This window comes from Rosa chinensis, chromosome 5 (assembly GCF_002994745.2).
Source record: "Rosa chinensis cultivar Old Blush chromosome 5, RchiOBHm-V2, whole genome shotgun sequence".
Lineage (NCBI taxonomy): Eukaryota > Viridiplantae > Streptophyta > Magnoliopsida > Rosales > Rosaceae > Rosa > Rosa chinensis.
Window position 1 is genome coordinate 64600814 of NC_037092.1, and position 27592 is coordinate 64628405.

At 38.1% G+C, this 27592-nt stretch overlaps 2 protein-coding genes and 1 long non-coding RNA gene across 4 annotated transcripts; 1 reads left to right on the forward strand and 2 right to left on the reverse strand.

Moving 5' to 3' along the window:
• Positions 1-1769: 1769 nt before the first annotated feature.
• LOC112165914 (probable E3 ubiquitin-protein ligase LUL2) lies at positions 1770-4538 on the reverse strand. Its single transcript, XM_024302618.2, has 4 exons — positions 4357-4538; positions 3720-4273; positions 2739-3234; positions 1770-2229 (listed from the first exon to the last, which is right to left on the reverse strand). Exons 2-4 carry the CDS (start codon positions 4214-4216, stop codon positions 2104-2106), a joined length of 1119 nt encoding a protein of 372 aa, XP_024158386.1. The 5' UTR covers positions 4217-4273; positions 4357-4538; the 3' UTR covers positions 1770-2103.
• Positions 4539-7976: 3438 nt separating this feature from the next.
• LOC112201444 lies at positions 7977-10139 on the forward strand. 2 transcript variants are annotated; one of them, XR_002936753.2, is made up of 4 exons: positions 7977-8436; positions 8551-8657; positions 9650-9721; positions 9831-10139. It is a non-coding gene; the product is annotated as an uncharacterized LOC112201444 (long non-coding RNA). The 2 variants fall into 2 exon arrangements; XR_002936752.2 differs by lacking the exon at positions 7977-8436 and having other exon boundaries at positions 8538-8657.
• A 7300-nt stretch (positions 10140-17439) lies between these two features.
• LOC121049043 lies at positions 17440-19581 on the reverse strand. Its single transcript, XM_040505470.1, has 2 exons — positions 19408-19581; positions 17440-18500 (listed from the first exon to the last, which is right to left on the reverse strand). Exon 2 carries the CDS (start codon positions 18259-18261, stop codon positions 17677-17679), a length of 585 nt encoding a protein of 194 aa, XP_040361404.1. The 5' UTR covers positions 18262-18500; positions 19408-19581; the 3' UTR covers positions 17440-17676.
• Positions 19582-27592: the final 8011 nt, after the last annotated feature.

The window sequence follows — 27592 nt, forward strand, 5'->3', positions numbered from 1 at the left end:
CGCCACTGCTCCAGATGATCATGATCATGATGGTTACCATTGGAATTTGATAGGCGCCTTCCCTTTTGTTCCAGTACCATTATGGCCTACACCAGTTCCTAAACTTCCACAGTGATTGATCAACAAAATTTTTCCGCCCTCATACTGGTGGAGAAGGAATTAATCTCAACCACTTTAGATTCTATTTCATGTTTGGCAGTGCATATTTTTTTTTTTTTCCTTTATACCGGCAATCAGTTTGTTTCTTATATTTCTATTTCATGGCTTTTAGCTTTTTTGCTTTCGTAGGTTTAGTTTGCCTTTTGCACTCAATAATTCTCTACCATTATTTGTTGTACCAAATATGGCTTCATGCCAACTTATGCACTTGTACGTCTTGTCTGCCTTTGTAAGGCGGAAAATCATTTTCTTTATCAAATGAATATGACCCCCTAACAGTACAACGTACCTTCGAATTTGTTTTGTTCGACAAAATAATAAGAAAGTTGGTTTAATAGTTTAAGAAAAAAAACATTCTAGGCTCACCTAGACTTTTCTTTTAAAACCCTCGCATTCAAAAATGGGATTGTTTGAACATAAAACGTCAAAATTATCCTTAATGAATTACTCGTTTTACCAATGAAAAAATTAGCAAAATAACGTACAAGACGTACAAGTGTCGTCCAGTGGTTAAGCAAAATAACGTCAACACACTAATTTTTTCTCTTTTGACATGATCAGGTGCATGAATTTTGAGATGTCTTCCTATAAATTGGCTACTAAATAGTCTAATATGTTACTTTTTAATTACGAATTAGTGCCACTTGGTTGCATTTTTTTGTAATTTGCAACTTCATCGTTTTTCATTTTTATAATTATGCAGTTTTTCCCTTCTAACTTAATTGGGTGCACAAATTTTGAGATGTCCATCTACGATTCAACTACGATATACTGCATATGATGCGTTTTTACGATCTAGTGTCATTTGGCTTCTAATATTTATATATATAAAATAAAATTGCTAGTAAACGGAAGAAACAAAATATCAAACAAATAAACATCCCCCGCATCATTTTTTATCCTATTACTCGGCTGTTATTTCAAAGAAAGAAAAAATTTGTAAAAGTTTGGTAGAAGATATGTACCTAATAAAATAAGAATCGAAGAAGCATAGTTTGAGTTGATTTTGAACCAAAAATAAGACAAAAAACACAACGCTAAGAAAGGATAATGGAAGGTGCTACAGAAAATTAACAAAACATTCCAAGTGCTCGAAATCACCATAGATTTGACTTACAATTGAATGTCTGTGTATTATTGCATGACCTCAGCTATTTGCCAAACAACAATGTGTTGTACAGGATATTTAGATATTCCAGACGGAGTACTCCAGAGACTATTGTCCCCAGGTATACGGTCGAAGAAGTCTTACCATTTGCACACTGCCCCTACCCCAATTCATACATTCGGAACACAAAATTGCTAACCTCTGGTTTGGGTGATTTCCTGTACTCAACTTTGGTCATACTGGTGGAGGGGCTAGAATAAAACAATTAACCTATAACTTCTATTATTTTGCATTACATAGCAATAGTGTCTCTTTTTAAGTTCTGGTCAATTGTTTCTTCTTCTTATCAAATTTGTGAGTTTAAATCATTCTACGCACAATAGTAATTGGACGTACGTACTTGTTAAATAAGTGTGCAGGAAATTTAACAACAAAGCCAAATTTACATACAGTAGGTCAACAAGAGCAAAAACTGTGCAAACATTACAGAAACTTGCAAGTGAATAACATGTGTTCCCTAAAGTTTTCATCCAAACTATCAATATTAAGGAATCTGCCAACTCTGTCAAGCATGCCGAAACAAGTAAATCTAACTACAGTTTGTGAAGCTATTACAAGGAAAACAAGGGAGTTCTGAAAACCAAAGAGAATATAATTATTTTTCACCATTTTATTCGTTTCTGAAAAATACAGTATAACAAACTCTCTGACACGAGGTATGAACCATAGTATTGTGCAATCTATGTAGGACCACCCCTTGTAAGAAAGTTCAGTGTTGTATGTTTTCGTATTTTTCGTTTTCTAAATGGATTTTACAAGACTTAGTTGATAGCATGCTAACCTAAAGCACCATCAGCTCCATTGGTCACCTTGATTTCCAAGAGCCGTTCAACTGGTTGCCTACAGACGGGGCATCTATTTGTCTGGAACCTCAGAACCTTGGCACAACCACTGCACATGCACTACAGTCACCAAAAAAAAAAGACAGTAAGTAACATTAGACAGAATTAAAAAAATAATAATAATAGTAAGGCAGACCAAAATTAATTTCAGAATACAGCCTCATAAAATCAATCAACCAAAGACCATAAAAGCCAGATGAAGGTAACCCCCAGGGACTGATTAAGAAACTGGATTTGCTCATATGCAACACTCATTGATTTCTACGAGGAACAACAATGTCTACAGTGAACAAATGAAAATTTACAGCAATAAGCGAGGTGTGGAAGGGAATGAGACAGAAATAAAGTTATGTTGCGAGTCTGGCTTCATATCTATATTGTTATATTTAAGAAACACCCTGCCTTGAAGCCCTTAAGCTCCGACTCAAGTGATTTTTTTTTTTTTTTTTCACAAGTACTCTTCAATTTATCAAAGAGTTGTTTGAATTGAAAGAGTGAAAGAAATAAGGGCAGTATCTTCATCCAAACTACAAATAGAAGAGAAGGGAAGAAGTAAATTCCCCACGTACCATGTGCCGGCAAGGGAGCACAGTTGTATCTCGAGGTTCTGACAAGCAAATTATACAGTCTTTTCCAGCTTCATTATCATTTTGATCACCTTCAACTGCATTCCCAATACCATAAATCTCCTGCAGCTCATACCTCATATTATCCACCCATAGTATCTGTTTCACTACCCGCACTTTGTACTCACCATTCTCCTTCTTTTCAAACACTGCCTGTGTGATCTGAGAGTTCCCGGTGGAATTTCCCTCTGATTCACGTTCACCTTCACTCACGAGATGTGCTTCAGCCTTCACCACAAGAGGATAAACTTCTATGTCACCCTCTTTTGTCAACCCTATCTCCTCAAACATTGAAAAGTCGATCCCAGTTCCAGAAGGTTGTCTAAACTTTTGACCAAGACCTTTGTCAAACGGCACTTTAACAGGTTTAAGCAAGCTTTCCTTTGTTGCTATCAAGTTAAAGTCGGCATCTTCTTTCGTAAAAAACATGACGGTAATGCTGTAGCACCAAAGCAGGGAATATATATAAGCAAAAAGGAATCCTGATAGAAAAAACATCATATGAATGTATCTGACACTGAAATAAATGTTTAAGAATCTGCTATCCAAGTATCCAACATAGTAAGGCACAAGAAGCTTTCGGTTGATCATTTTTATCTCTATAAAACAAACATTCCGATTCTCTTCAAGATATACAGATTCACTCAGCTCCATGTCACCAAGAACTTTTACCCACACTTTGCCTTTAGACTACTAATATGTTTTAGGAAGTTGACTTGCTCAAGTAAACTCAGATTCATTCAAGAGGGCATATATGTACTGCCTAACATGACCCCCACATCTCACCAATACACAGAACATTCAATTCAAAATCTCCAATGCAGTTCAATATCCAAAAACACCGAGTCAAAACACCACTACTCGATGATCAAACATATCAACAAAACCTCCTACAGATAAATAAACACATTCAAGCAAGTCTACCTTCCGGGTGCGGCGGCATCAAAAGTGAAGGCAACAACAAACTTGCCGGGATTCTCCTCATCCGGCTCAACCCTCAAAGAGTCCTTCTTGATATTCACATCATTCTTGATAGTAACCGTCTTCTGATGCTCAACAAAGGGAGCACCCGGAAGGGGTGGAGGAGCACCATAAGGGTACTGCCCCGGAACCCAATTGCCCGGCGGAGGAGGGCCCATGAAAGCCCCGCCGCGGTGGTACGCGCCCGGTATCGGCGGCGGTGGATAGAATGCAGAGTACTGGTAGAAATGGGCTTGATTGGGATTCGGTCCGTTGGGAAATTGATGTGGGTATTGGTGGTACTGGCCTGGATTGGGGATTGGTTCGTTTGGATATTGGGGCGGGTAAGGTGGTGAGGCACCAGCGTAACCATATCTGCCACCATTTTGAGGTTGTGGATGAGCCGGAGGCGGAGGCGGCCGGTGCCTCCGGCGACCGGCGCTACTGCTTCCGATTCCCATTCTCGAGAAATTCAGTTTAAAAGCCGGAATCTTTTCAGTTTGGCAAAATTATCAAACCTGTCGAAACACCATGAAACAAATTCATCAAACGATTCAATACAATCAGCAAAACCCAGAAAGAAGCAATGAAAATTACTCACAGTATGAACTTGGTTTAGGAGAAAAACCCAGAAAGGGTAAGGGGTGGGTTGCATTTGTGGAGCCAGAGAGACAATGGGGTCTGCCAATTTTGAGTAAATTGAATCTGGAAATTTGGGTTATTGGGTGATCCACCGACCCAAACCAACCGAGACGACCACCACCACCCTTTAGGAATAAAAAGCGTTTAAACCTCTTTCTTCTTCTCTACGCCCATATCCGATCACCACGTCATTATTTCTTTCTGGATGAATCCGAAATGTGCACCGCTATTTTTTTTAATCATCCAAAAAACACCTAAATTTTATTGATTATTAACTTTCGTACCTATGTTTTTTCAAATATTAAAATAATACATGATTATTTAAGTCCGACTCAATTTTCATACTTAAGAACAGTAAAAACATTAACTCCGTTAACTTTCGAGGGGTATTTTCATCCTTTTAGTTTTTTTTTTTCTCTTCCCTTCTATCCTGGTCTTGGCTGAAATCCACATCAGCACCAATCCTCCAAACCCATTAACGGCCATGACGCCCAAAACAACGCCACCGCCGAAGGTGTTGGCCGATAGGTTCCAGAGATCGGGAGGGTTTGACTTGTGGACCGAGAGGGAAAAAACTAAAACCAGCCAGCTACAATGAATATGTCACACTTTTTGTGGCAAACTGTAAGGAGAGAGAAAAATCAAAAAATCAGAAGAAGAAGAAGAATTGCAGAAACTCCAAAAAGGCTTCAGGTGGGCCATTCCCTATATACAAAGCCTTCAAATTTTACTTAGGAGATTAACCAAGAAGCCTTAAGCTTCAATCTTTTTGAGTATCTCTTATTCACGTATTGAATAAGTCAAGTTTTGCTGAAGCTCAATTTTCAAGGATTGTGTATAAAGATCATTCTTTCTTTGTTGGTTGACAAGGAGGAGGAGATGCGGGGATTTGGGGATAGGTATTATTGGGGAAGAAAAGATAGGAAGAGTGATGGAACCAAAGGGATAGTGGTGGTGTTTGCATGGATGTCCAACGAAGAGAAGCATTTGAACAACTATGTGCATCTCTACTCCTCTCTGGGATGGAACTCGCGCAGATCGAATTGGATCTCTTCTTCTTCGCAGATCGACGATGGCTTCTCGCCTCTTTTTTAGGTCGTTGTCTGGTCGGCGTCCAAAAATGACTTGGGTGCAGGTAATCTAAAATTCTTTTTTGAGGAATCATTTTGAACATGGTGGCTAATAAATTTGTAATTGTATGGACTGGTTTTGGAGTTTTTGCTTTGATAATTGGTCTGCTGATGAAGTTTTTGCATTGCAGTGTTGATGGTGACGCACGCGCGCGCGCGCTCCTCCAGTGTGAGACCTGACTATCTTGATGGTATGAAATCTAAAGCCCAAACATATTGTTCTCTCTAAAACCTAATCCTAAGTCTTCCAATATTTAAGCACAACCAAGCATAGCAAATCTCTTGGGGGCGTTGTTCCCCATGGAGGCCAAGGTCATGGTGAGGGCAACGGTGAGGGTGGAACGAACTTCATCGGCGTCTTCTTCTGCTAATCACAGTTGCAAAAATTTAGAATACATGTAGTATCGGTTTTACCCCTCGAAAATTAACGGGTTAACATTTTTACTGTTCCTAGGTATGAAAATTGGGTCGGGGTCAAATAGTTAGGTACCATTTTGATATTTGAAAAAACATAGGTACAAAAGTTAATAGTCAAGCAAAGTTCAACTGTTGTTTGGACAATTTTTTCATTTTTTTTTTTTTTGTTTTGTTTGTTTTTGTAACAAGAAAACTCTTACAAAGGGCCCGAGGCCTTTACAATAGGGTAACCGAATAGGGCACAAGGAACTCTAATAAAATTCATCTATATCGAGCAAAGTTCTTGGTAATAAATGGGATCTTTGGTAAATAAATAGTAATGAACCTAATTTGTCAAAGGAGTTATTATTTCATAAATGGGATCTTTGGTAATAAGCTTCGAAATAAGTTCGATAGTAATGAATTTATTAAATTTTAGGGGTAAAAAAAACTATATTGTCGAGATTAAACTTTATTATTAAACTTTCATGGGAAATTACTAGTCATGGCATCTAAAAGCAGCGCTTGTTTCTAGGGTTTCTGAGTAAAGTACTACGGCGGGGTCTTCCCAAGCTTGTTAGTACCGGTGAGGCACCTAATTGAGGGCGTGGGCATCTAGTGCGTCGATTAGTGGAGATTGCGAGACCGAGTGCGATCTGTGGCTTGGTGATCAACATTGTACAGGAGATCGGCGCAGCAAACAGATTGACAGTAGTGCTTTGCTGTTTGAAGCGAGCAGTAGCGTCGGAGGGGAGGGAGAGTTTCTTTCAGGCATACATAGGGGTAAGGCAGGCCGGGATACTTGCAAATCCTGGACTGATCAGTTGTTACTGGTTTGATCTATTGCGTGTTGCGGTGTAGACCGGTTTGATTGGATGTCGAAGGGAGGTGGCACATATATGGCCTTCTGGAGAAGATGGCTGCCGGAACATGCAGTGGCCGTGGTGGTGCTCAGAGCGATTTCCTGGGCTTAGAATTGGGCCTGGGTTTCTAGGTCTGTTATGAGTTTGGACTAGTTGGGCCTAGTTCATAGGCTATCAAAAAGGGTGTTTTACCGCCCTCACTTATTACTTAGTGAATTGAGCGCAGGCCCAGGCTAAGAACTTCAGACCTACTTGGGCACGTTTTAGGGTCAACTGTGGTCTTCAAATGTTAATATATCTAGATTATGACTTTTTTGAGAGTTGGTAATTATCTTGGATGTGATTGGTGTATTTCAAGCGGCTTATGGATAAAGAGGTGCTCCTATTTGTTGGCTATGAAGTGGTTTTCTGTTGGTACCACAATTGCGTGATTAGCTAATGAGATGCTAGTGAATGATTTTGCCCTAAAAGACATGGAGTTTCTTTGTTTATAAAGCGAGCTTATCATCAACTTGTAATGAGTTTGCTTAGCATAGATTAGGATTTCCGGATTTTCTTTGTAGACCCCGTGAAATTCTGAACGTCACTTTTGGACGGGATAATTTTTTGCGACCTTTGGTTAGCCAAAGACTTTTGGAAATAGTTTGGGCTCAGGCCTTAGGCCCAAAAATAGCTTAAGGTTAGGGTCCATAATCTACTTTGGACACCCAACAAACGAGTATGCTAGTGAACCTAGCCCAATAAGTTAATTGACCTTTGACCTGAGCATCTCCCTTGATCCAGAAAGGTTCTTGTAGCTGATAATAGCATCCTTGTATAATTTTGAAATCTACTTGTGCGTGCGTTTACGATTTTCTTATTTTACCTTATTTCTTAACAATTGGCAAAATTTCTACTCGTTTTACTCGAAGCTTACTCGTCAACCATCTCACCGACTTTCAAAAGTGCAATTTATTTACTCCTTATGTTTTTCAAACTCCAGCAAAATTCTGACAAAACTTACTTTGCCATTTTTCTATCTAAATACAAGTTTGGTGAGGCCCAATCCTTATTTGGTCTTGCCAACACTTTAATTTGAGTTTTCTTGTATTTACTTATTTTACTTTTATTTTCCCGTCATTTTGGTTTTTACAACCTATTATTTTTACCCCAAATTTATCTGATTCAATCCCTTCAGTTTCCCAAGCTGAGTCATCTATCTCACACGCAAAGCCCAGCTTTTCCGTCAAATTGGGTAAAGGGAAAGGAAACCTCGATCAACAACTCTGTTCCATGTTACCAACATACAGATGGAAACTCCTCCAAGAACATCACTCCAAACATTCAAAAGGGAGAATCCAAACCAGAGGTCATCGTCCACCCTCCTCTTCTCACCCTTTCTCTCTTTCCTGGGCATATCAGTGTGTTTTCATGCCCAGAAACTCCTAGTTAGGAACCTCCGATAAAAAAACTTTCTTCATCAAAGTTGTTCCCCTATGTCTCTGCTATTTAGTCTCCAAATTTCAGCTCCATCGGAGTCGATTTGAGACCTATACACCCCTCGAAGAAGAAGCTGTTCGGAAGCGAGCCTATTCCGGATTTCTGCTTGAATTCCCTCTCTTGCTCTACCCGAATCCCCCACATCTTGCTTGAGACTGATACCAACAATTGGTAAGATTCTTAAACAATCAAGTTCCTATTTATTTCCTCAATTTTTAGGCTCAATACGTTCAAAACAACTCTCCTACATATTGAGAAGTTTCTGTTTCACTCTACATGTTCGAGATTGAGCGAATTTCTTGGCCAGCAACTGGGCACAATCCAATCAACTCTCTCATCTCCCTTTCCTGTTGAAGCCCTCAAGAAAAACTCACCTTTTTGGTTAGTCTTTGGTGAGTATCATCATTTCCTTAACACTCTGTGTATTTATGGTTGTTACAAACTCTTGCAGATTACAGCTTGTCACTATTGCTGTTGGAACTTTGTTGCTTTACTTAGAACCTTTCATTCTTTCTGATGTGTTGGATTTATGCTAGACCATGGTTATCTTGAACATTAAAATCATGCTTGATCTAAGAGTTTATTTGTGTTACTGTTGTCCAAACACCATGTCTTCCATCATGTTATTGAGCTACAAGACATCCACCTTTTAGTATTAAAGGATGACTGAAAGTTTAAGTCTTTAGGAGCTTTAGATACTTTCTTTAGGTGTCTTAGAGTCCACTTAACCAGCCATTTTGGGTACCAAAAGAGCTTTGAATAAAAGAATTACTTTCTGCAGTTTTTAGTTTTCAGTATAATCTGACCCAGCTTCATTCATTTCAAAACTAGCGCTAAACCACTAAGAATTTGGGATTTATTTCTTCTAGAGACATATAGTAGACACAAATATAAACCTTCTAGAATTTGAATCACCCCAAAATAATTTTTTTAGAATTAGTTATGCAATTTTGAAATAGTTGGTCAGAAGCTGATATTTCTGGAAAGAATCTGCACATCGTTTTACTTTAGCCTTTAAAACCTTTACCTTCACATGGCTTCACTTAGAATATAACCATTTCAATCTTACTGAGTTGGTTGTTAAACCATCTTCTTTCCAAAATTTTCCCAAGAATTTACCTTAAGTATTTTGAACACTTTTCCTTGACCCTTGACAGTTCCTTTTTAAATTCTGTTTCCAGCTTTTGACAACTTGTCTTCTAAAGGTGCTTTTGCCGCTTTTTTCTGAAAAACCAACTCTCTCTTAGTGCCCAAATTGTTTGGTTATTAGTTAGTAAATTAGGTTAAAGGAGAGGTTTTCTTCACAGAGTATTGAGAGTGAATAGCTAGCCTTGTTATTCATGATTTATGTCACTTATTTGGTCTAGGCTTGATATCTTGGTAGGATCTTGTGAAGTGGTGGTTACTACAAGGTTGCATTGAGGCCAAGTGCTGCAAGAGAAAGCTCGAGTTCTAGGTAGGGGATGCCTTTAACTCTATCTATGTTTTTCTTGCATATACTATGTTTTATATGAGGCCTCTTGCATGGTTTTGAAAATTATCTGTTTTACACTTGAAATGGCTAGATGGACGGTTATGATGGAAGTTGTGGAAGAAGATCAATTGCCGTGGGATTGTAATTACGTGGTGACGATCACGTGGAATCGCAAACCGGTTTTTATCTATTACTTTTTATCAAAGCGATAACTCATGTTTTTTAAACTTAGATATGGGGGCGGGCATGGGCAATGACTGGATGTAGGAGCCTAACCCCTAATTTAGTTTGTTTTGCAAGCTGTTGTTGTCGAACCTTGGGTACAGAGGATAATCCTTGGAGGCCACAATTTGTTTTTTTTTTAAGTTTATTTTTATTTGGCTTGTTCGATCTCGTTAAATTTTTGTAACGTTATGTATGGTTGATGATGTGTGTGATTGCTTACCACCAAAGTAGAACCCTAGGGTTAGAACCTTCATTTGAGTTTAGGTCCTAGTGGGCTAGACCTAGAAAACTCACATACATTTCCATTCAATGAACCTAATGCAAACTTGGGCTAAGAACTAAAAAATGACGTAGGTTCTAAAACTCAACACAACACCACCTTCCTTTCCTCTTCCTCGCCTAGTTCGTAATCTTGTGATTACGAGCCAAGCCCACTATACAAGCCCAAGAATTTCGGGCTTATAGATTTCTTGTTCTCTAACCCAAAGGCCTTGTCTTTTTGAGGAATTATAGGCCCAAAGCACTTACTCCCTAAGTGTCATGGGTGTAGGGTTCCTTGGAGAGGCGTTGTTGTGGTAATCAGGTCTGTTTGAACCAAAATGATCATTTTGACCTGACAAGGCGTGTCTTGAAGAAATTGAGCCAATGTCAGTGGCTCAAGCTATATATTGTCGACAAGTTCGAAATATATTATTTAGATCGAGGCTAAATAAAGCCTACATGCAGAATTATGGAAGATTATGCAAACTACAAGAAAAGGCACGCCCATGCGAATATTCATACTCCATTCAATTAAGGAATATGGCATGCACGTAGGGAAGCATTTAACTACATTTCATGGTGGCCAATAGGGAAAACCTATCATGATTCCATTAGTGTTTAATTGAAAAACCTATCATGATTCCATTTAGTGCTTAATTGGAAAACCTATCATGATTCCATTTAGTGCTTAATTAGAAAACATATCATGATTCCATTAGTGCTTAATTGAAAAACCTAACAAATCCATTAGTGCCTAATTAGAAAACCTATCATGGTTCCATTAGTGCTTAAATGGAAAACCCATCATAATTTGTTTAATGCCAACCACTATGGCCTGGTAGCCTATATATAGAGGCTACGACAAAGTAACAAAACACACAATTCATCAACTAATCTTTACGACTACTCAAGTCTCTCCAGAGAATCCCGCTCTTTCTCTTACCGGTGATCACACTCTAGTCCTAGTCTCCTCAGGAGCCGACTGTCAGTGTCACCAAACCCTCTGTCAACGTGCTTCGGTCCTGGTCTCTTCAAGAGCTGACTGTAGTACAGCAACCACAATGGTTACAGAACCAACCAAGCAAGGGTAACGCCCTCGCAAACCAACCAAGCTAAAGTCACGCTTTAGCAAGTTCTCCCCACTTCTCAGTGATTTTCGTTTTGCTCGATATACAACGTCGAGTATCGATTGTGTGATCTTAAAGAAGCTTAGCAAAAGTCCTCACCACGAGTCACAAAGAATCCCGCGAGGAGGTTGGTGCTCTCCTTGTCCACGATCGCTCGAAAGAAGTCAAGTCAAGGGACACTCTCGACGACTGCACCCGAACGGTGCTGGCACGCCCACGCAGAAAAGAGACTGTTGACCAGCTACAACAAAAATGGAGCTAAACACGGTCTCCAGGTCGCCATCTTGCTGGCTATCTTTTTATAAGTGTAGGTAGACTCTATCCATTGGTAGTTTATATGCTATTGATTCTAATGATATAAATTTCTATTAAAAAAATTGTATTTCTTTACACTATCGTGAATAGGATTTCAAGTTCAAATTCAATTTATAGTTGCAATGTTGCATACTTCATTTTGTGGTCCAGAGACAATTTTTTAATTCCAAAATCATGTCCTAATAAGCAATCTTGTTCACCCAAGTACGTTCATCTGGTCAGTAATTGACCAAAAAAATTAAGTTCAACTATCTTTGGATGTAAATCCAATGGTGAAGATAATTCATTTATATCGAGCAAAGTTCTAGTTAGAATTTAATTTGTCAAAAGAGTTGAATTGTTTTGTTTTCAATTGTTGGATTTACATTCAATGGTGACTGAGCATGATTCATTTAAGTCAGTTACTAACCATGTGAACACCACTGCTTGCTCACCTAAGAGACTATTAGAGAAAAGTAGATCTCAACTATATATATTAATGGGGAGCCCTTCTAATGAGGACCACTAAAATGAGAATTAGTTGAGGACTTTCTAATCAACGGTTTGGGAGACTCACTTTTCGATTACATTATGGTAAATTAATCGTCAGATTTTTGTGTATGTATGAGTGGATCACTTCTGAAAAATTTTCTTCCAAATTGCTAGTTATTAAGGTACCGAACTAGATCAAATCAATGGACGAACCAAATTTGTCAAACATGAACTATTCATGTTCATAACTGATAAATTAAGAGTATGAATGTCTTAACGATTTTTAATATGGTTGAAAATTTGCATAAATGATGTACACATAAATATCTAAACATCTAACGGTTGATTTTCATAAATGTGATCGAAAAGTGGATCTAACACAAAATTCCTCAACTACTCCTAATTTTAGTAGCCCTTATTAGAAGGGCTCCCATATATTAAATGCGTTGCTTTCATCAATTGGGCTTTCCTCAGTCTATCAGGGATTTCTTCTCAGGTTAGGGCTTGTAGATTTGCCTTATTCACGCGTCTTTTCTTCTTTTTATCTCATTTTCTCATATTTGCTCCGAAATACCTAATAAATACAACAGTAAATAAAAAGATAAGCTAGAGTAAACCAACAAAGAAAACATCGCATAAAATGGTCCTATCACCCATAAAGGCAACAAACCCTAGTTGCAGCCAACCTTGTAGCCACTGCCACCATCGAAGAAACTACACACCACCGCAATAACTGCAGCCTTAAGCAGACGCATAAAAAAAGCTATGTGTTGTTGAACAACATGACCATCGTCATAGCAGGTAAAACCATTATTATTCATTATGCAGCAGGATAGCCACCGATCTCTAAGCACAGCGGTGATTGTGTATGCAGAATTAGTCATCAAGACAATGAGCAATCATTGTAATCCAACCCTCAGGAGAAGAACCATAGAAACTCGACCATGAGTGATCTTGGTCCCATCCTTGAGTCTTACAGCCATGCTAATAACCTGACATGTTTTCAGTATCTCTTACACATGCTCAAAACTTACCTCTATCACCGACCAGCTGGAAAACAGAGGCATAAATCGTAACAACACATTATTGAACTTAATAATACTGAAAGTAATAATACAATGCCACAAAACTCATGAACACATGACTCAAGCAACAGAGCATGGTATTATCATAACCAATGTATAAGCTCAAATCTTGGTTAGTCGTACTAACCTTGAGAAGCCATGCTTCAAGCCTTCAAAAGAGATAGATAGTATATGAACTGATATCTTGGAACAGGACTTCTACAGAATGCTTTTGTGAACTCTTAATGGGAAGAGTACTTAACTCACACACAATAGCTCCTACACGGACCTCCTTTTATACTGATCAAAGTATCTCAACGGCTACCCCATCAACAGCACGTTGAGTCCTACTTCAACTATATCTCTTAACCACACTACTTGTAACAGCCCTATTGTTAAGGCATTTCAAATTCCTTATCTTGTACACGTTCCAGTTGAATACAAGACTTAGTCAAGGGGTTAAATAATATCGTAATCTCTTAGTAACTTGCTCTGCATAGCCACAGTAATTATCAATACTTAAGGTAACTAATAGTTTGTCCAAAATGCTTCTCACATTCTCCCACTTGGACAACAATTAGTTACTTGACAACAAACCATGATAGTTCAAACATAGCTACTATCCTTAGTGCACATGAGATTGTAATGTAATCTTTTAATTTGATAAACAGTAACACATTAATTTAACAACTACAATGCAGAATGAAAAACATAACCACATTATGAAAATGCAGTTTGTTTAATCATCACTTACAAAGCAAACATCAAATAATGTATCACCACAGTAATGTGAATCTGCAAGTACACACATATCTGAACTGGACTTACTTCTATTTGTGTACAAATGGTCCTCCTTATGGCCCTGTATGCTGAGCCTCAACACAACTTTCAACTTGAAAGCCTCTGTATGTGTTCATTCATTCTTGAACTGAACAATATCTTCTGAATTCAAAAACAATCAAATGCAATTTCAATCACATCGTTTCACATAAAACAACTTATAATTATGAGCTCAAAACAAAGCAATATGCTGTAGCAAAAATGAATAAGACATCAAATTTATTAACTTTAAAACTGAGAAAAGAAAATAACTCAACATTCAAGCGTACAATTCAAATAAACAAATTGGGAACACAAAGTTCAAGTTCAGCAATGACACAACTCCCACTAAAACTTATACTGATCCCACTGGAATCAATCATACAAACTAGACAAAATCCCCAACTCAGTAATGTGTTAGGTAAAAGCTGCCACTGTCAAAGCTTTGGTGAAAGGGTCAGCCAGTTGAGATAAAGTGTTAATCTTCACATTTCAATCTCTCTATGCTTAACTCTCTCCCTAACACTGTAGTATTTGAGGTCAATATGCTTGGAGTTAGTTGACCTCTTATTATTTCTAGTAAAATAAACAGCTGCTGAATTGTCACAGTAAATTTTCAATTGCCTTGAAACAATGCTATCCACTGTGTTTGTTTGCACCAGAAAATTTCCCAAACATAAGCCTTCACATACACCCTCATATATTGCTATAAACTTGGCTTGCATAGTTGAAGTTGCTGTAAGTGTCTGTTTAACACTTCTCCACGCTATAGCTCCTCCAGCAAGCATAACACATAACCTGAAGTAGACTTTCCTAAATGTGGATAGTTACTTGCAAAATCAAAGTCTGCATAGCCAATCACCTCCAATTCCTTGACTCTTCTATAGACCAGTATATGACCTTTGGTCTTTTGAAGGTACCTGAGCACTTTCTTCCCCCCAATCCAGTGCTCACAGCCTGGATTTGACTGAAACCTCAACAAAATGCCAACTGCATATGCCAAGTCAGGTCTTGTGCACACTTGGGCGTACATCAAACTACCAACCAAATGAGCATAAGGCTTGTTCTTCATGCTTTCTTTCTCAGTTTCAGTTTTAGGACATTGATCCTTGTTCAGCTTGTCACCCTTAGACATAGGTACTGAGCCCCCAAAACAGCTTGACATGTCAAAACGTTTCAACACTTTGTTGATGTAATTTTGTTGACACAACCCCAAGACCTTTCTATTTCTATCTCTTTTGATCTCAATTCCTAACACAAATGAAGCTTCACCTAAGTCTTTCATGTCAAACTTTTTAGACAGAAAGACTTTGTTTTCTTCAACAAGTTCATGTCTGTGTTAGCTAACAATATATCATCTACATATAAAACCAGAAAATAAAATGTTTACCTTCTGATTTCATATAGACACATTCATCAACCTAGTTTTCAACAAAACCAAAATCACTAATCACAAAATCAAACTTCAAGTACCATTGCCTTGAAGCTTGTTTTAAGCCATAGATGGATCTGTTTAGCTTGAAAACCATATGCTCATTTCCAGCCTTAACGAAACCCTCTGGTTGCTTCATATAAATTTCTTCTTGCAACTCACCATTTAAAAAAGCAGTCTTGATGTCCATTTGATGCAGCTCCATGTCAAAATGAGCTACAAGTGCCATGATCACCCTAAAAGAGTCCTTCATTAACACTGGTGAGAATGTTTCATTAAAGTCCACCCCTTCTTGCTTGTAAAGCCTTTGGCCACTAACCTGGCCTTATACCTTTCAATACTTCCATCTGCACAAAGTTTAGTTTTGAACACCCATTTGCAGCCAATGGGTTTGTGTGCTTTTAAGGGCTCAACTAGTGTCCAAACTTGGTTAGCTTCCATTGACTCTAGCTCAGCAACCATTGCTTTCTTCCATTGTTCACTCTGTTCACTATCTATAGCTTGTCTAAAAGAGGTGGGGTCTGTGACTTCTCCAATGTCATAATCAGCCTCTTGAAGATAAACCTGAAAATCAGTTGCAAGTGTTGCAAGAGCTGATTTTCTCTCTCTTTGTGACCTTCTTAAAGGTTGTGGTTCAACAATAACTTGTGCCTCATTCTGAACTTGAGTTTCTGGTTCAGCTTGTAATTCTTGTTGCACTATATGTTCAATGTTTTGTTCATGCTCAAAATGGTCATTTTGAACAATGGGAGCTGTCGTTGCTGCAGCTGTTTGTAGTTCAGGTATCTGAAGTGGTCCTAAGTGAGTTGAAATTTCAGTTTCAGTTAATGTGGCTTCTGGTTCCTCTTCTAGAACAAGCTCTAATTCCTCAAAACTATGTGAATACTCAATTTCATCAAGAAAAACGGCTTTGTTGGTCTCAATGATTCGAGTGGAGTATGAAGGACAGTAAAAGCTGTAGTCTCTTGAGTGTTCTAGATACCCTATAAAGAACCCTGAAACTGTTTTGGAATCGAGCTTGCTCTCTTTAGGATTATAGGGCCTTGCTTCAGCCTTGCAGCCCCATACATGTGTGTGACCAACACTAGGTTTTCTGTTTTTCCAAGCTTCAAAGGGAATCATATCTTCTGCCTTGCTTGGGATTCTATTGGTCAAGTAGTTTGCGGTCTTAAGTGCCTCACCCCATAGAAAAATAGGCAGGCCAGAAGTGCACATCATGCTTCTGACCATGTTTAAAAGTGTCATGTTCCTCCTCTCAGCAACACCATTTTGCTCAGGTGTTCCAGGAGTTGTGTATTGTGCCTTAATTTCATTTTATTCTAAAAACAATGCAAAAGGTCCCTTGTGTTTTCCACTTTCGGTATATCTCCCAAAGTACTCTCCTCCCCTGTCTGACCTCACCACTTTAATCTCCACATTCAACTCTTTTTCAGCTTCTGCTTTAAAGATCGATCTTAAATTTTTCTAAGGCTTCTGACTTGTCTGATATGAGATAGACATAGCAAAACCTAGAAAAATCGTCAATAAAAGTGATGACATATCTATTCGTACACACTATTTCTATATTGAAGGGACTACAAATATCAGTGTGTATCAACTCTAGCAGGCCAGTGCTTCTTACTGTTGTTTTCTTCTTGTGGTTAACGAATTTCCCTTTAATGCATTCAATACACTCTGTGAGATCTGTGAAATCTAACTCAGGCAACACATTTTGCTTAACTAGCTATTTCAGTCTATCTTTTGATGCATGGCCTAGCCTCTTGTGCTACAAAAAAGCTAATTTCTCATTAAACTCTCTTTTTACCACTTAAGTTTTCTGTGCTTTCAATCATCATCACTTCTTTAGGATAAGAGCAGTTCAAAAGCCAATAATCATTCACAAAAGAACCAGATCCAATAACTCGGGAACCATGGGATATCTTTATTCCATTGAAATCAACAAAAAAGCTGAAATGTTTTCTAGCCAACAAAGCAACAGAAACTAAACTCCTCTTCATCGAGGGAACATAATAGACATTCTCTAGAATGAAATAATGACCAGAACCTAAATCTAATCTGACATCACCAACAGCCTTCACAGCCACCTTCATCCCATTTCCCACACAAATGGTCACTTCATTTTTCCTTGGCTGCCTGCTCCTTATGAACCCCTGCATAGAGTTAGAAATATGCACAGGTGAGGCAGTATCTAAAGTCCAAGTATGAGGTTGAACATTAACTAAATTAATCCATACCTTTCTTAGCTGCCCACTTCTTATAAGCATCACAATTTTTCTTCATATGGCCCTCCTTTTTACAGAAAAAGCATTTGAAGCTTTTCTTCATGTTCACAGCCTTTTTGGGGTTCTTAGAGGTTCTCGCAGTGGTTGTAGAAGCTTTTCCCTTTGCCTTTCCAGATTTCCACTGTGGTTTGGTTACTAGGTTCACAGTTGCAGTGTTGCTCTTTCTAATTCTCTCATCCTCTTGAACCAAAACAGCATTCAATTCATTCAAGGACCATTTGTCCTTTTGAGTGATGTAGGTTGTGTGTAGATTATCAAACTGTTCTGGCAAAGATTTCAGTGCAAGATTAACAACCACTTGATCATCTAGTCCCATGTCTAGAGCAGCTAGTTGGCTAGAGATGTTTATCATCTGCATTATGTGTTCTCTAAGGTTGGTGGACATGTTGTATTTCATGGTCATCAGTTTGTCTAGTAGCATGCTAGCTTCAGCCTTATCACTAACTATGAACCTTTCTGCAACAACTTGCAAAAGTTCACTGGCCAGCTCTTTTTGACGGATTCCTCCCTTAATGGCATCAGTCATGGACTCATGGTTTTCAAGGTTGTTAGCCTACAAATCCTGTTTTCCCTACTCCATTCTCTGTAATAATCCTTATGCTGATCTGTACTCTCATCAGTGAGAACATGTTCAGGCACAGTTAAAACACCAATCTACATTTTGCCGAATGAAGTAGAGATCTAGATCTTCTTTCCATTTCTTATAATTGCTACCAGTAAGGGGAATGATTGACTCAATGCTAAGGGGAGTTGTCAAGTTCATCGCTGAAAAGATGAAACAAAACACACTAAGTTTTATGCTTTAATTTTTATGTATGAAATGTATTCAGTTTAAATATGAATTTCATAAAACATTCAAAAAACCATGTCTTCCATTCAATAAAAGAAAGAAAAAATAGAATACATTTCAATCAATCTGCATACATTTCCAATAACAAGTCTACCTGTTTGCAAAGCACATGTTATTCCATTTTTCCTTTTCACATAACCATTGCAGTAGAGATCAAGTTTAAAATCAATTTACTTAACACATGTATCGCAAGAAGAAGTAAATCAATTATGCTTTAGATGACCTGTGCTGCAATGTAAGTGCCTTTTGCCAAGTTAAATATGTGATTGTTTAAAAGCTTCTGTTGAAGATGCAAACTCAGTTTTAAGTAGCAAAAGCAAGTTCCAGTTTTTCAAACTTGATAATCAGTTAATATCTCAAAATATGTTGTTGTGTGCAATATATATATATATTTCAAAATATTAGTGTGATTTTGAAAAAACTTTTAGATTGATGTTCCTGACATTCTCATTCCACAGTGATTATCTGCTAGAAAATTTTATCAATCTAGTTTTGTGACTAAAGTCCTGACATGTAGTAATTATTAACCTGGGAGAATAGTTATAACAATTTCATGCCAGAAATTTCACAAAATCAATAGCACAATCTTTATAAGAACATGGTACAATTACACACCTCATATTGCAAGAGAACAAAAAATTCACCAAAAGGATAGCAATTCAATTGTACACATCAATCAGTGAATAATTATCAAACAATATAAATGTAAGTTCCATCTGGGCACCAACCTAGTATCTTAAATGCCCCCTAGGAGAGCTCTAGGGTTCTTACAATAGATTATGCAGAAGAATATGTAATCTTAGTTTTGAAAGACAAACATACCAGATTGCTTTCCTGCGCTGCAAAACAAAGGTTAGCATGATGCAATTCATGTCTACGGTGCTTTTCCAATTTGATTTGAAGCTTAGACAAAGAAATTTAGCCAAAATCCCCAAAATTTCTTAATTGAAACTATTTCTCTGAAGAACCCAAAACCCAGGTCTGAAGAAGATGAGAAAAATGACATTGTAAACACGTCATGTTCTGTGGTTTCAGAAAACGGATTTGGTTTTTAAGCCCTTGTTGTTTCAGGTCATAGAAAATTGGGCTGGAACTGTCCTTTGGCCCATTTGCTTGATTCTGTAGGAAAGCAATTTTCCAATATAGCTTTGAAACAAAATTGATGGTTTAAGGTTTTGTGGTTCCGCTCTGATACAACATGTTAAACTTAATAATAGTGAAAGTAATAATACAAAGCCACAAAACTCATAAACACATGACTTAAGCAACAAAGCATGGTATTATCATAACCAATGTAGAAGCTCAAATCTTGGTTAGTCATACTAACAGTGAGAAGCCATGCTTCAAGCCTTCAAAAGAGATGGATGGTATATGAACTGATATCTTGGAAGAGGACTTCTACAGAATGCTTTTGTGAACTCTTAATGGGAAGAGTACTTAACTCACACACAATAGCTCCTGCATGGACCTCCTTTTATACTGATCAAAGTATCTCAACGGCTACCCCATCAACAGCACGTTGAGTCCTACTTCAACTATATCTCTTAACCACACTACTTGTAACAGCCCTATTGTTAAGGCATTTCAAATTCCTTATCTTGTACAAGTTCCAGTTGAATACAAGACTTAGTCAAGGGGTTAAATAACATTGTAATCTCTTAGTAACTTGCTCTGCATAGCCACAGTAATTATCAATACTTAAGGTAACTAATAGTTTGTCCAAAATGCTTCTTACACACATAACCCAACCCACCAATAAAGATGGAGATGATGGGTGTTGGTGCCACAAAAGGGCATCCTCGATTTGATCCAAAGAATGTAAGTGTAGGATAAGCTATGGCGGTGGCTTCATGAGAGAGAAACAAGAGCATTTTGACCTATCGAAATAGGTTAGTCCTACTATTTCGTAAAATCACTACAAAAAAAAAAAGTCTTAGTAGAATCACCAAGGCCATCCTTAAATTATGCATCAAGGACCCTTTATATGGACATGTATAGAATCGTACGAGACACGTGTCAATGGGCAGCTAAGCATCATCTCTTTATTTACACGTGTAGATAGGAATTAACATCGCAACTAAATCTCTCTCTTCCAAGGCTTTTAAGGGCACATTTGGTTCTTAGAAAGTAAGCATCAGGGAATAAAACTTGTTCTTTTCATGCGTTTGGGATATAAAAGAAAATGAAATACTTACCTGAAGGAAGAGAAAATAAGGGAAAAAAGTGATTCCTTCCAAACACCAAAGGAATCACTTTCCCCCCTTTATTTGACAGGACCCGCCCCGGATTTCACCCTGAAATCCGAAGTGACCCTGCGGGGCCCACCTTAGAAGAAATTCTACCAAAAATTTGGCGGAACTTCCCCTAAAATGGGCTACCCAAACCTGTAGAAACCATTTACACTTCTCAATCAACTCATCCTTATGCTCCTAGAGCCACCCTGCTCCCCAAATCAACATCAGTCTCCAATTCACAAAACACACATCTCAACTCGGATAGCATAAATCCCATAAGTAATAAGAGCAATTCTAACAGAAAGGTATAAGAGGAAACCTAATTCAAAGACAAATGCGGAAGCCATGCTGTTGACTATGCCTCAACTCCGTGTACGCCCGACCTCAACCAATTCGCCTGCAAACTGGGCATTTGAAACAGAAGGGCCCAGGGGAAAGTACATGAAAACGTTAGCGTGAGTTGACAAAAATAAACAATTTTAAACCAAAAAGGATTTTATACTTTCCCACATTTATTTCTTTAAAAATTCCCGATGTATGCAAGGATTAACGAAAATAAATCAATAGGAGTTCCACTCATGAAAACCGACTGGCCCCGCTAGTCACATACGATTTAAAAGATAGAGTTGGAACTCTTATCTCAAGGAAAATAAGACCAGCCCCGCTGGTTAAACGAAAATCAAGTTAGCCCCGCTAGCTTAAGTAGTAAAGTGAGTAGGGGAAGGCGATAGCCATACAAGCCTCCCAGGCTTGGGTGATAGCCTCCCAGGCTAAAATACTCCCATAACTCCCGTAATATACCCTTACGCCACTAAGTGTAGCGATAGGATACCGGGCTACAGAATTACTGTCACAAAGTCAGTAACCTGCGCCACAAAGGCAGAGGGCTACGGTGATCCCATCACCGCGCCACAAAGGCGGAAAATCAATGCTAGCAATGATAAGTCACCTAAAGTATGGCAAAAGAAACCCGAAAACCAAGTAAATCCATAAGTACATAAAGCTTCCCCATCTCTCGAAAAGGAATTTCCAACGACGTGTCCCACACGCCAAGATAATCTCAAGTTCAAAATAAATAGGAGAAATAATATTACTCGTAAACCAGAACAAAATCAATTTCCAAAATCATCAACAAGGCATTCCCAATGCCAAAACCGAAGTCGATAACTAAATAAGCATTAACTTCATCGAAATCTCATTTCGAAATCCTTTCTAAAAAATCTCATTAATAAAATAAATGGGAGGGAAATAAGCATTCCAATGGCGTGACCCCGCACGCCATAAAATCTTCAAATAATCATAAATCCAAATCCATTTTCGAAAATAACCATATGCTCGAAAAAGTAAATTGATAAATAAATAGAGTATAATCAAGAAATAAATGCATGCATCATTTACTTAAAAACAAAAGTCCACTCACAGTACTTTTCCGAAGGTCACGCATTCGAGTTCCGTCATCAAGCAATAGCTCGGTACGTCGTCATGTACACAATTATATTCCGTGAATAATTCTTCAACAATTTAATATGATTCCTAAACTGAATTCCTCATAAATTATATCTCCCATTCTCCTCGGATTCAGCCCAAATTATACCATTAATACTAATTCGTTAATTTAAAGGTTCCAAGGCAGAACCGGGAGATATCCGACGGTCGGATTCTCGTAATTCGATAATCGAAACCCTAAACTTCAAAAAATTATAATTAATTCCAAGCTTCTCCAAAAATTACCAAACCTCACATACAAGCTCCACACAATTTATAGGATTTAATGGGCTAAAAACCGGAATCAAAGTACTGCCCTACACGCCGGTGGCCACCACCTCCAATGGTCACCAAATTTTGACAACAGCACCTACTCAACACACTGATCATTTTTCTCAACTACAACACATCCCAATTTTACCTCGAAGAGCTCCAATTTAGCCGTTGAACATAAGCCCAGAAAACCCAAGAACCCTAGAATCGGGTTCTCCTTGATTCTCCTTCTACACTGCAAATCGTGGCTCAAGGCTAGGGGCAAAACAATCCTTGGCAAAAACCACGTCTTCGACAATGGTTTGGTGGCCGGAATCGCCGGAAATCGACGAAACCTCCGTTTGGCTACAATGGACTTCTTGGCTCAAATCCGAGCTCCTCTGGCCGAGCCACCGCAAAACACCACCCCAGGCATGACAAGAAGGAGGAGGCGAGCTTGCAAATGCCCGGATTCCGTCATGGGGTGGCCGGAAACGGAAGAATTCGCCGGTGGAAGAAAACGGCAAAAGCGGAAGGAAAATCGGGGAAGAGGAGAGAGAAAATTCGGTAGATTTCCGAAAATGGAAATCTACCACAGTAACTCAGCTATTTATAGAAAGTTACCGTAAACAGTAATTTTAATCTTTCGCTTATAACTTTCGCATACGGACTCCGATTTTAGTGCACCACATATGCACGCGCTCGATTTAACGTCCTCTACAACTTTCATGAAGGAAGTTTTCTCAAATTTTGGCCCGATCAAAAAGTCAACTTTTAGGGCCACTAAAATACCGAATTAGGGTAAAAAGTGAAAGTAGTTGTCGTTTATCGTCCAAATGACTAGTAAACGGGTAAGTGAAGATACGGGATGTTACATTCTCCCCTCCTTATAAAAAATTTCGCCCTCGAAATTTCATGCCTGTTAGAACAGAAAAGGCATCATTTAATGCCAAAAATACCACAATCTCGAAACTTATCACTCTTCCCTTAAATTAAGCTTTCCTTTTCGTAACTTCAAATCGGCAATCAACAAAAACTCTGTTGATCTCCACTAGCCCTACATAGAATATTTCCACCCAATTGTGTGACAAAACCTCACAACCACATCATTACAGATACAACATTGTTGAAAGCTCCCAACTCTGTATATACCAGATTCTTTAATGGACTACAATGTTTCCAACACTAGTTAATACTCCAAATCCGGTTCAAGAATTAATCAACTAGAAAAGAATTTCAATACTTGAAATGAACAATTTGCAAACTGAAACCTTGTCGGTCGCAATAATTCAATCGATTCCAAAGCAACTCCGCTGAACTTAACCATCCCACAAGAAAGGTTTACCTCTATTCGGGATTGAAAAAAAAACTTATGTTCAAAGAAACCTGTAAATGGTTCGAATATGTGTGCAGAAACACATGGTAGAATTTTGAGAATCAAGACTCAAGGTTAGATCGATGTCGGTGACTGGAATGAATCATACTTTGAGTACTGCATAACGGAAAATTGACTAACGCGTCAAGGAGAACGAGATATTGATGCAACAACATAAAGCACAAGCAAGAACAATTTCTTTCATAATCCCAAAAGACTTATCGAAGGAAGACCCCATTCGATGCTGCGGGAATCTCAAAACTTGTCGACTCTTCCTTTAGTTAAGTTTTCTTTTACAACCTCAAATCAACTACTTTAACAACCAATAGAATCTCCGGCAAACCCAACAACACAAACAAGAATAAAACATGCTTATAATCCCCAAATTAACAACACTCAAGTCGAAGCACTTGTCTTGCCTAATAACGTAGCAACATAATCTCACAAGTACATGAATTTCGGCGTCAAGAAATTCGTGTCCGCTAATAGCCCAAACGACGTAAGGTATCGACATCACAAACCATTCGATTGGAACAGTAGCATTCATAGAATTCTCAAATAACTCGTACAGGGAAGATCTAACCTGTTCACTAACAACGTCGTGAAAATACATTGACCCACATTTAATATGTTCTCAATTCGTATAGGGGTTTGTGGGAAAGTCCAACCGCTAATAAAATACCATAAGATATTCGTAGAAACCCCACAAATCTAAAACAACCAATTTCCTTAGCCACCACAAAACCTCACTTTCTTTTTGTCTGTTTGTGCCTAGATTTCTGGTCAAATGTCATTTACGTAAATATCCCACGGTTGCCAAAAGTAACATAGGATAACCTCGATTAAACTGATAAGTTCCTATTCAAATAGCTTCTTTGGCTGCCACAAGGCGTTATTCTTTGGGTACCACACACCCGATCATGTTTAAATTTCCGTACAAGACTACCAACACAGTAGTCAATTCTTTCTCCTTTGCATTTTCCTAGCATAATATTTCGAGAATCAACGTCGAACTTGCCAGTACTTGAGTATTGCCAACTCTCCTTGCATGGCTCAAAGTCGATATTCCAAAGCGTCATTGTCTTCACTGGTTGAGGATAAAGTAGCTAGAGATCCACTCTCAAAACAGTACTTATTCAAAAAACACTTTAGCTTCAACAATATTCTGAATGACCATACTACGCGAACAATTATTACATCAAAATATCTCAAGCCTCATCTTAGTTCCTTTAAAAGAATCTCATAAGAAACAATAAGATTGAAAATCTTCCGCATCGATTACTCCTTTTTCAAATTAGATGTAGACCGCAGCTTATCAAATTCAATCAATTGTTATGCAACTACTGCAGACCTATAATTTCTCAAACTGCCAATTTTTCAAATCCAAAAGATCAAAAAGGATAAAACCTTATGGAACATGAACGAACCACTTTTTCCCCTTTTTACATAAACTTTTTATATTCCCATTACATTCGAATAGAAAGCTAGAAGTCTGCAAATTCACCTTTCTAATAATCAAACTTTGCTTTGACCTTCCAATGGTCCAAACAATATTCAGAAATTTCACAATTCTACAAGGAAAAACCCTTTTCAAGAGAACACTAGACGAAACACAATCCCACGAAATTTAAAAACTTAGGCTCTCGTGAGTAAAAAAAAACAGAGGTCTTCAAATTCAGTTGATATTTCTAATATAAAACTGCTTAGCTCAAGGTGGAACATAATCTCGAGGAATGTTTTGGCACTTAAGATTTATTCCCCCTCAATTTATGCTCATAGTTCGATCTTGATATATGCAAACACTTTTATGCCAACCTCAAATTTTCCGTCCACCCAATTCTGCTAATACTCGTGCTTTGGTGACCATATGTCAATTACACAAATCCCCTTCCTAAATTCTCGATTAAGGGTCACCACAGGATAGAAATGTTAATCAAGGTAAGAAGCACAATTCAACAGACTTACCTATTTCCACATATACTAACACCAGTGTAGTAAGAACTCATTCAATTTTTCCCCAAATCAAAACATTTAATACTAGTACCCAACACAAACAACAAACAGTTTTTCCAACACAACTAACCATCATTCACCAAGTCTTTCTCGAACAAGTTGCTGGAGAGAAACGAAGGACGCTCGTCCAACCGTTGTATCAATTAAGACAACACTCGAATCTAAAAGTGATCTTACAGCATGACAATCCAATTTCTCAAATTAATCGTCCAATATGCTGAATTATTTCATTTAAAAGGCAAACCTCAATATGCTTCATTCAATATAATTAAACATACTGGTCAATTCTTTAACTTCATATATTTCCCGACTTCAAAGATTCCCGGAACCAACTAGAAAACTTATTTCCATAAAAGTTACTCCACTAACAATGTTTATAAAGTCACTACCAAACTGTCGATCAAAAGTTCCACCAAAACCTATCACAATTAATCTCCAAGACTTCACTAATCCAAAACTCGAATCATATTTCATATCACAAACTAATCCCACTCGAAATACTACAAATATCTGGCGATGTCACCTTTAGAAAAATTCTCTGATATTACATTCCACCATCTAAAAAAACATATAATTAAAAGGACACCTGTTGGCACGATAATACATACTAAAAGTTTATTCTAATTCTACTAGTTAGAAATATGGACCGAAGTCATAACTTTATAGTAAAACTTTAATCATTCCCTCGATTCCTCAAACTTCTACCACATATTAACTTCAAAAACCCGCTCTTTATCCGTTTCCCATACATTTGACCAATTATAAATCAAAGTATCTAGAATTCACCTTCTTTTATTCCAAACAAAGCTATCAATTATTTCAGTCAGGCCAACAACCCAAAATGACTCGTTCCACTTATAATCTCCTATCTACTGTTATCACCCCCACTCCTTATTTACCATCATCAGTGACCACAGTCACTAGAAAACATGGCATCTAGCTATACAACTCAGAATATTTATTCAATTTTCCTCCGTTGTCTACCAAAAGGTAATATGTTATAATTCCCACATAAATGGTCTAATTGAAGAAATTCCAGTCCAGATTCCCTACAATCGGTTTCTTGCACTAAGATTCTCAAGGGACCTCCCCTCAACTTCCCATAATATTTTATATACTGCTCTACAATCAATCATGATTTCGAATCAATTACAGTCTTTAAAGATAGATCAAAACCGTAGTTGCTCATTTCCAGAAATGAAACACACAATCACACTCCGGTCTCGTACCCTAAACCATGTTCCAATAACCTGTTGACATCGAGGAAAAGTTACTCGCAACATTTCCTCGAATCACATTTCATAGCACAACACAACCAGGTAGAGTGCTCTTACCCTACCACAACCAGACAAGTATAAGACATGTAGACAGTCCGATACACCGTGAAGTTCTTATGAGGTCGGCGTACACGAGGCATAGTACTTGAAGGAAATGCCCATTAGACATGTACCTTACACACTTGATGAATACCACAGCACCGAAGAGTACACGATGGGGAACCGCTGCAGTCGGGCCATCACTCGGGAGGTACTGGGCAACACCTAGCATATAAGGTAACAGAATAGAAACGAGTCTACAGAATCTGACAACCTAATGCTCTGATACCAACTGACAGGACCCGCCCCGGATTTCACCCTGAAATCCGAAG

Excerpts from the sequence above, each read along its gene's own strand:
- LOC121049043 (XM_040505470.1), bottom strand. The coding sequence starts at position 18,261 with ATGACTGATGCCATTAAGGGAGGAATCCGTCAAAAAGAGCTGGCCAGT.
- LOC112165914 (XM_024302618.2), bottom strand. The coding sequence starts at position 4,216 with ATGGGAATCGGAAGCAGTAGCGCCGGTCGCCGGAGGCACCGGCCGCCT. Across the intron at positions 3,235-3,719 it reads GATGCCGCCGCACCCGGAAG|CATTACCGTCATGTTTTTTA; the intron begins GTAGACTTGCTT and ends TTGGTGCTACAG. Across the intron at positions 2,230-2,738 it reads TGCTCCCTTGCCGGCACATG|TGCATGTGCAGTGGTTGTGC; the intron begins GTACGTGGGGAA and ends TGGTGACTGTAG.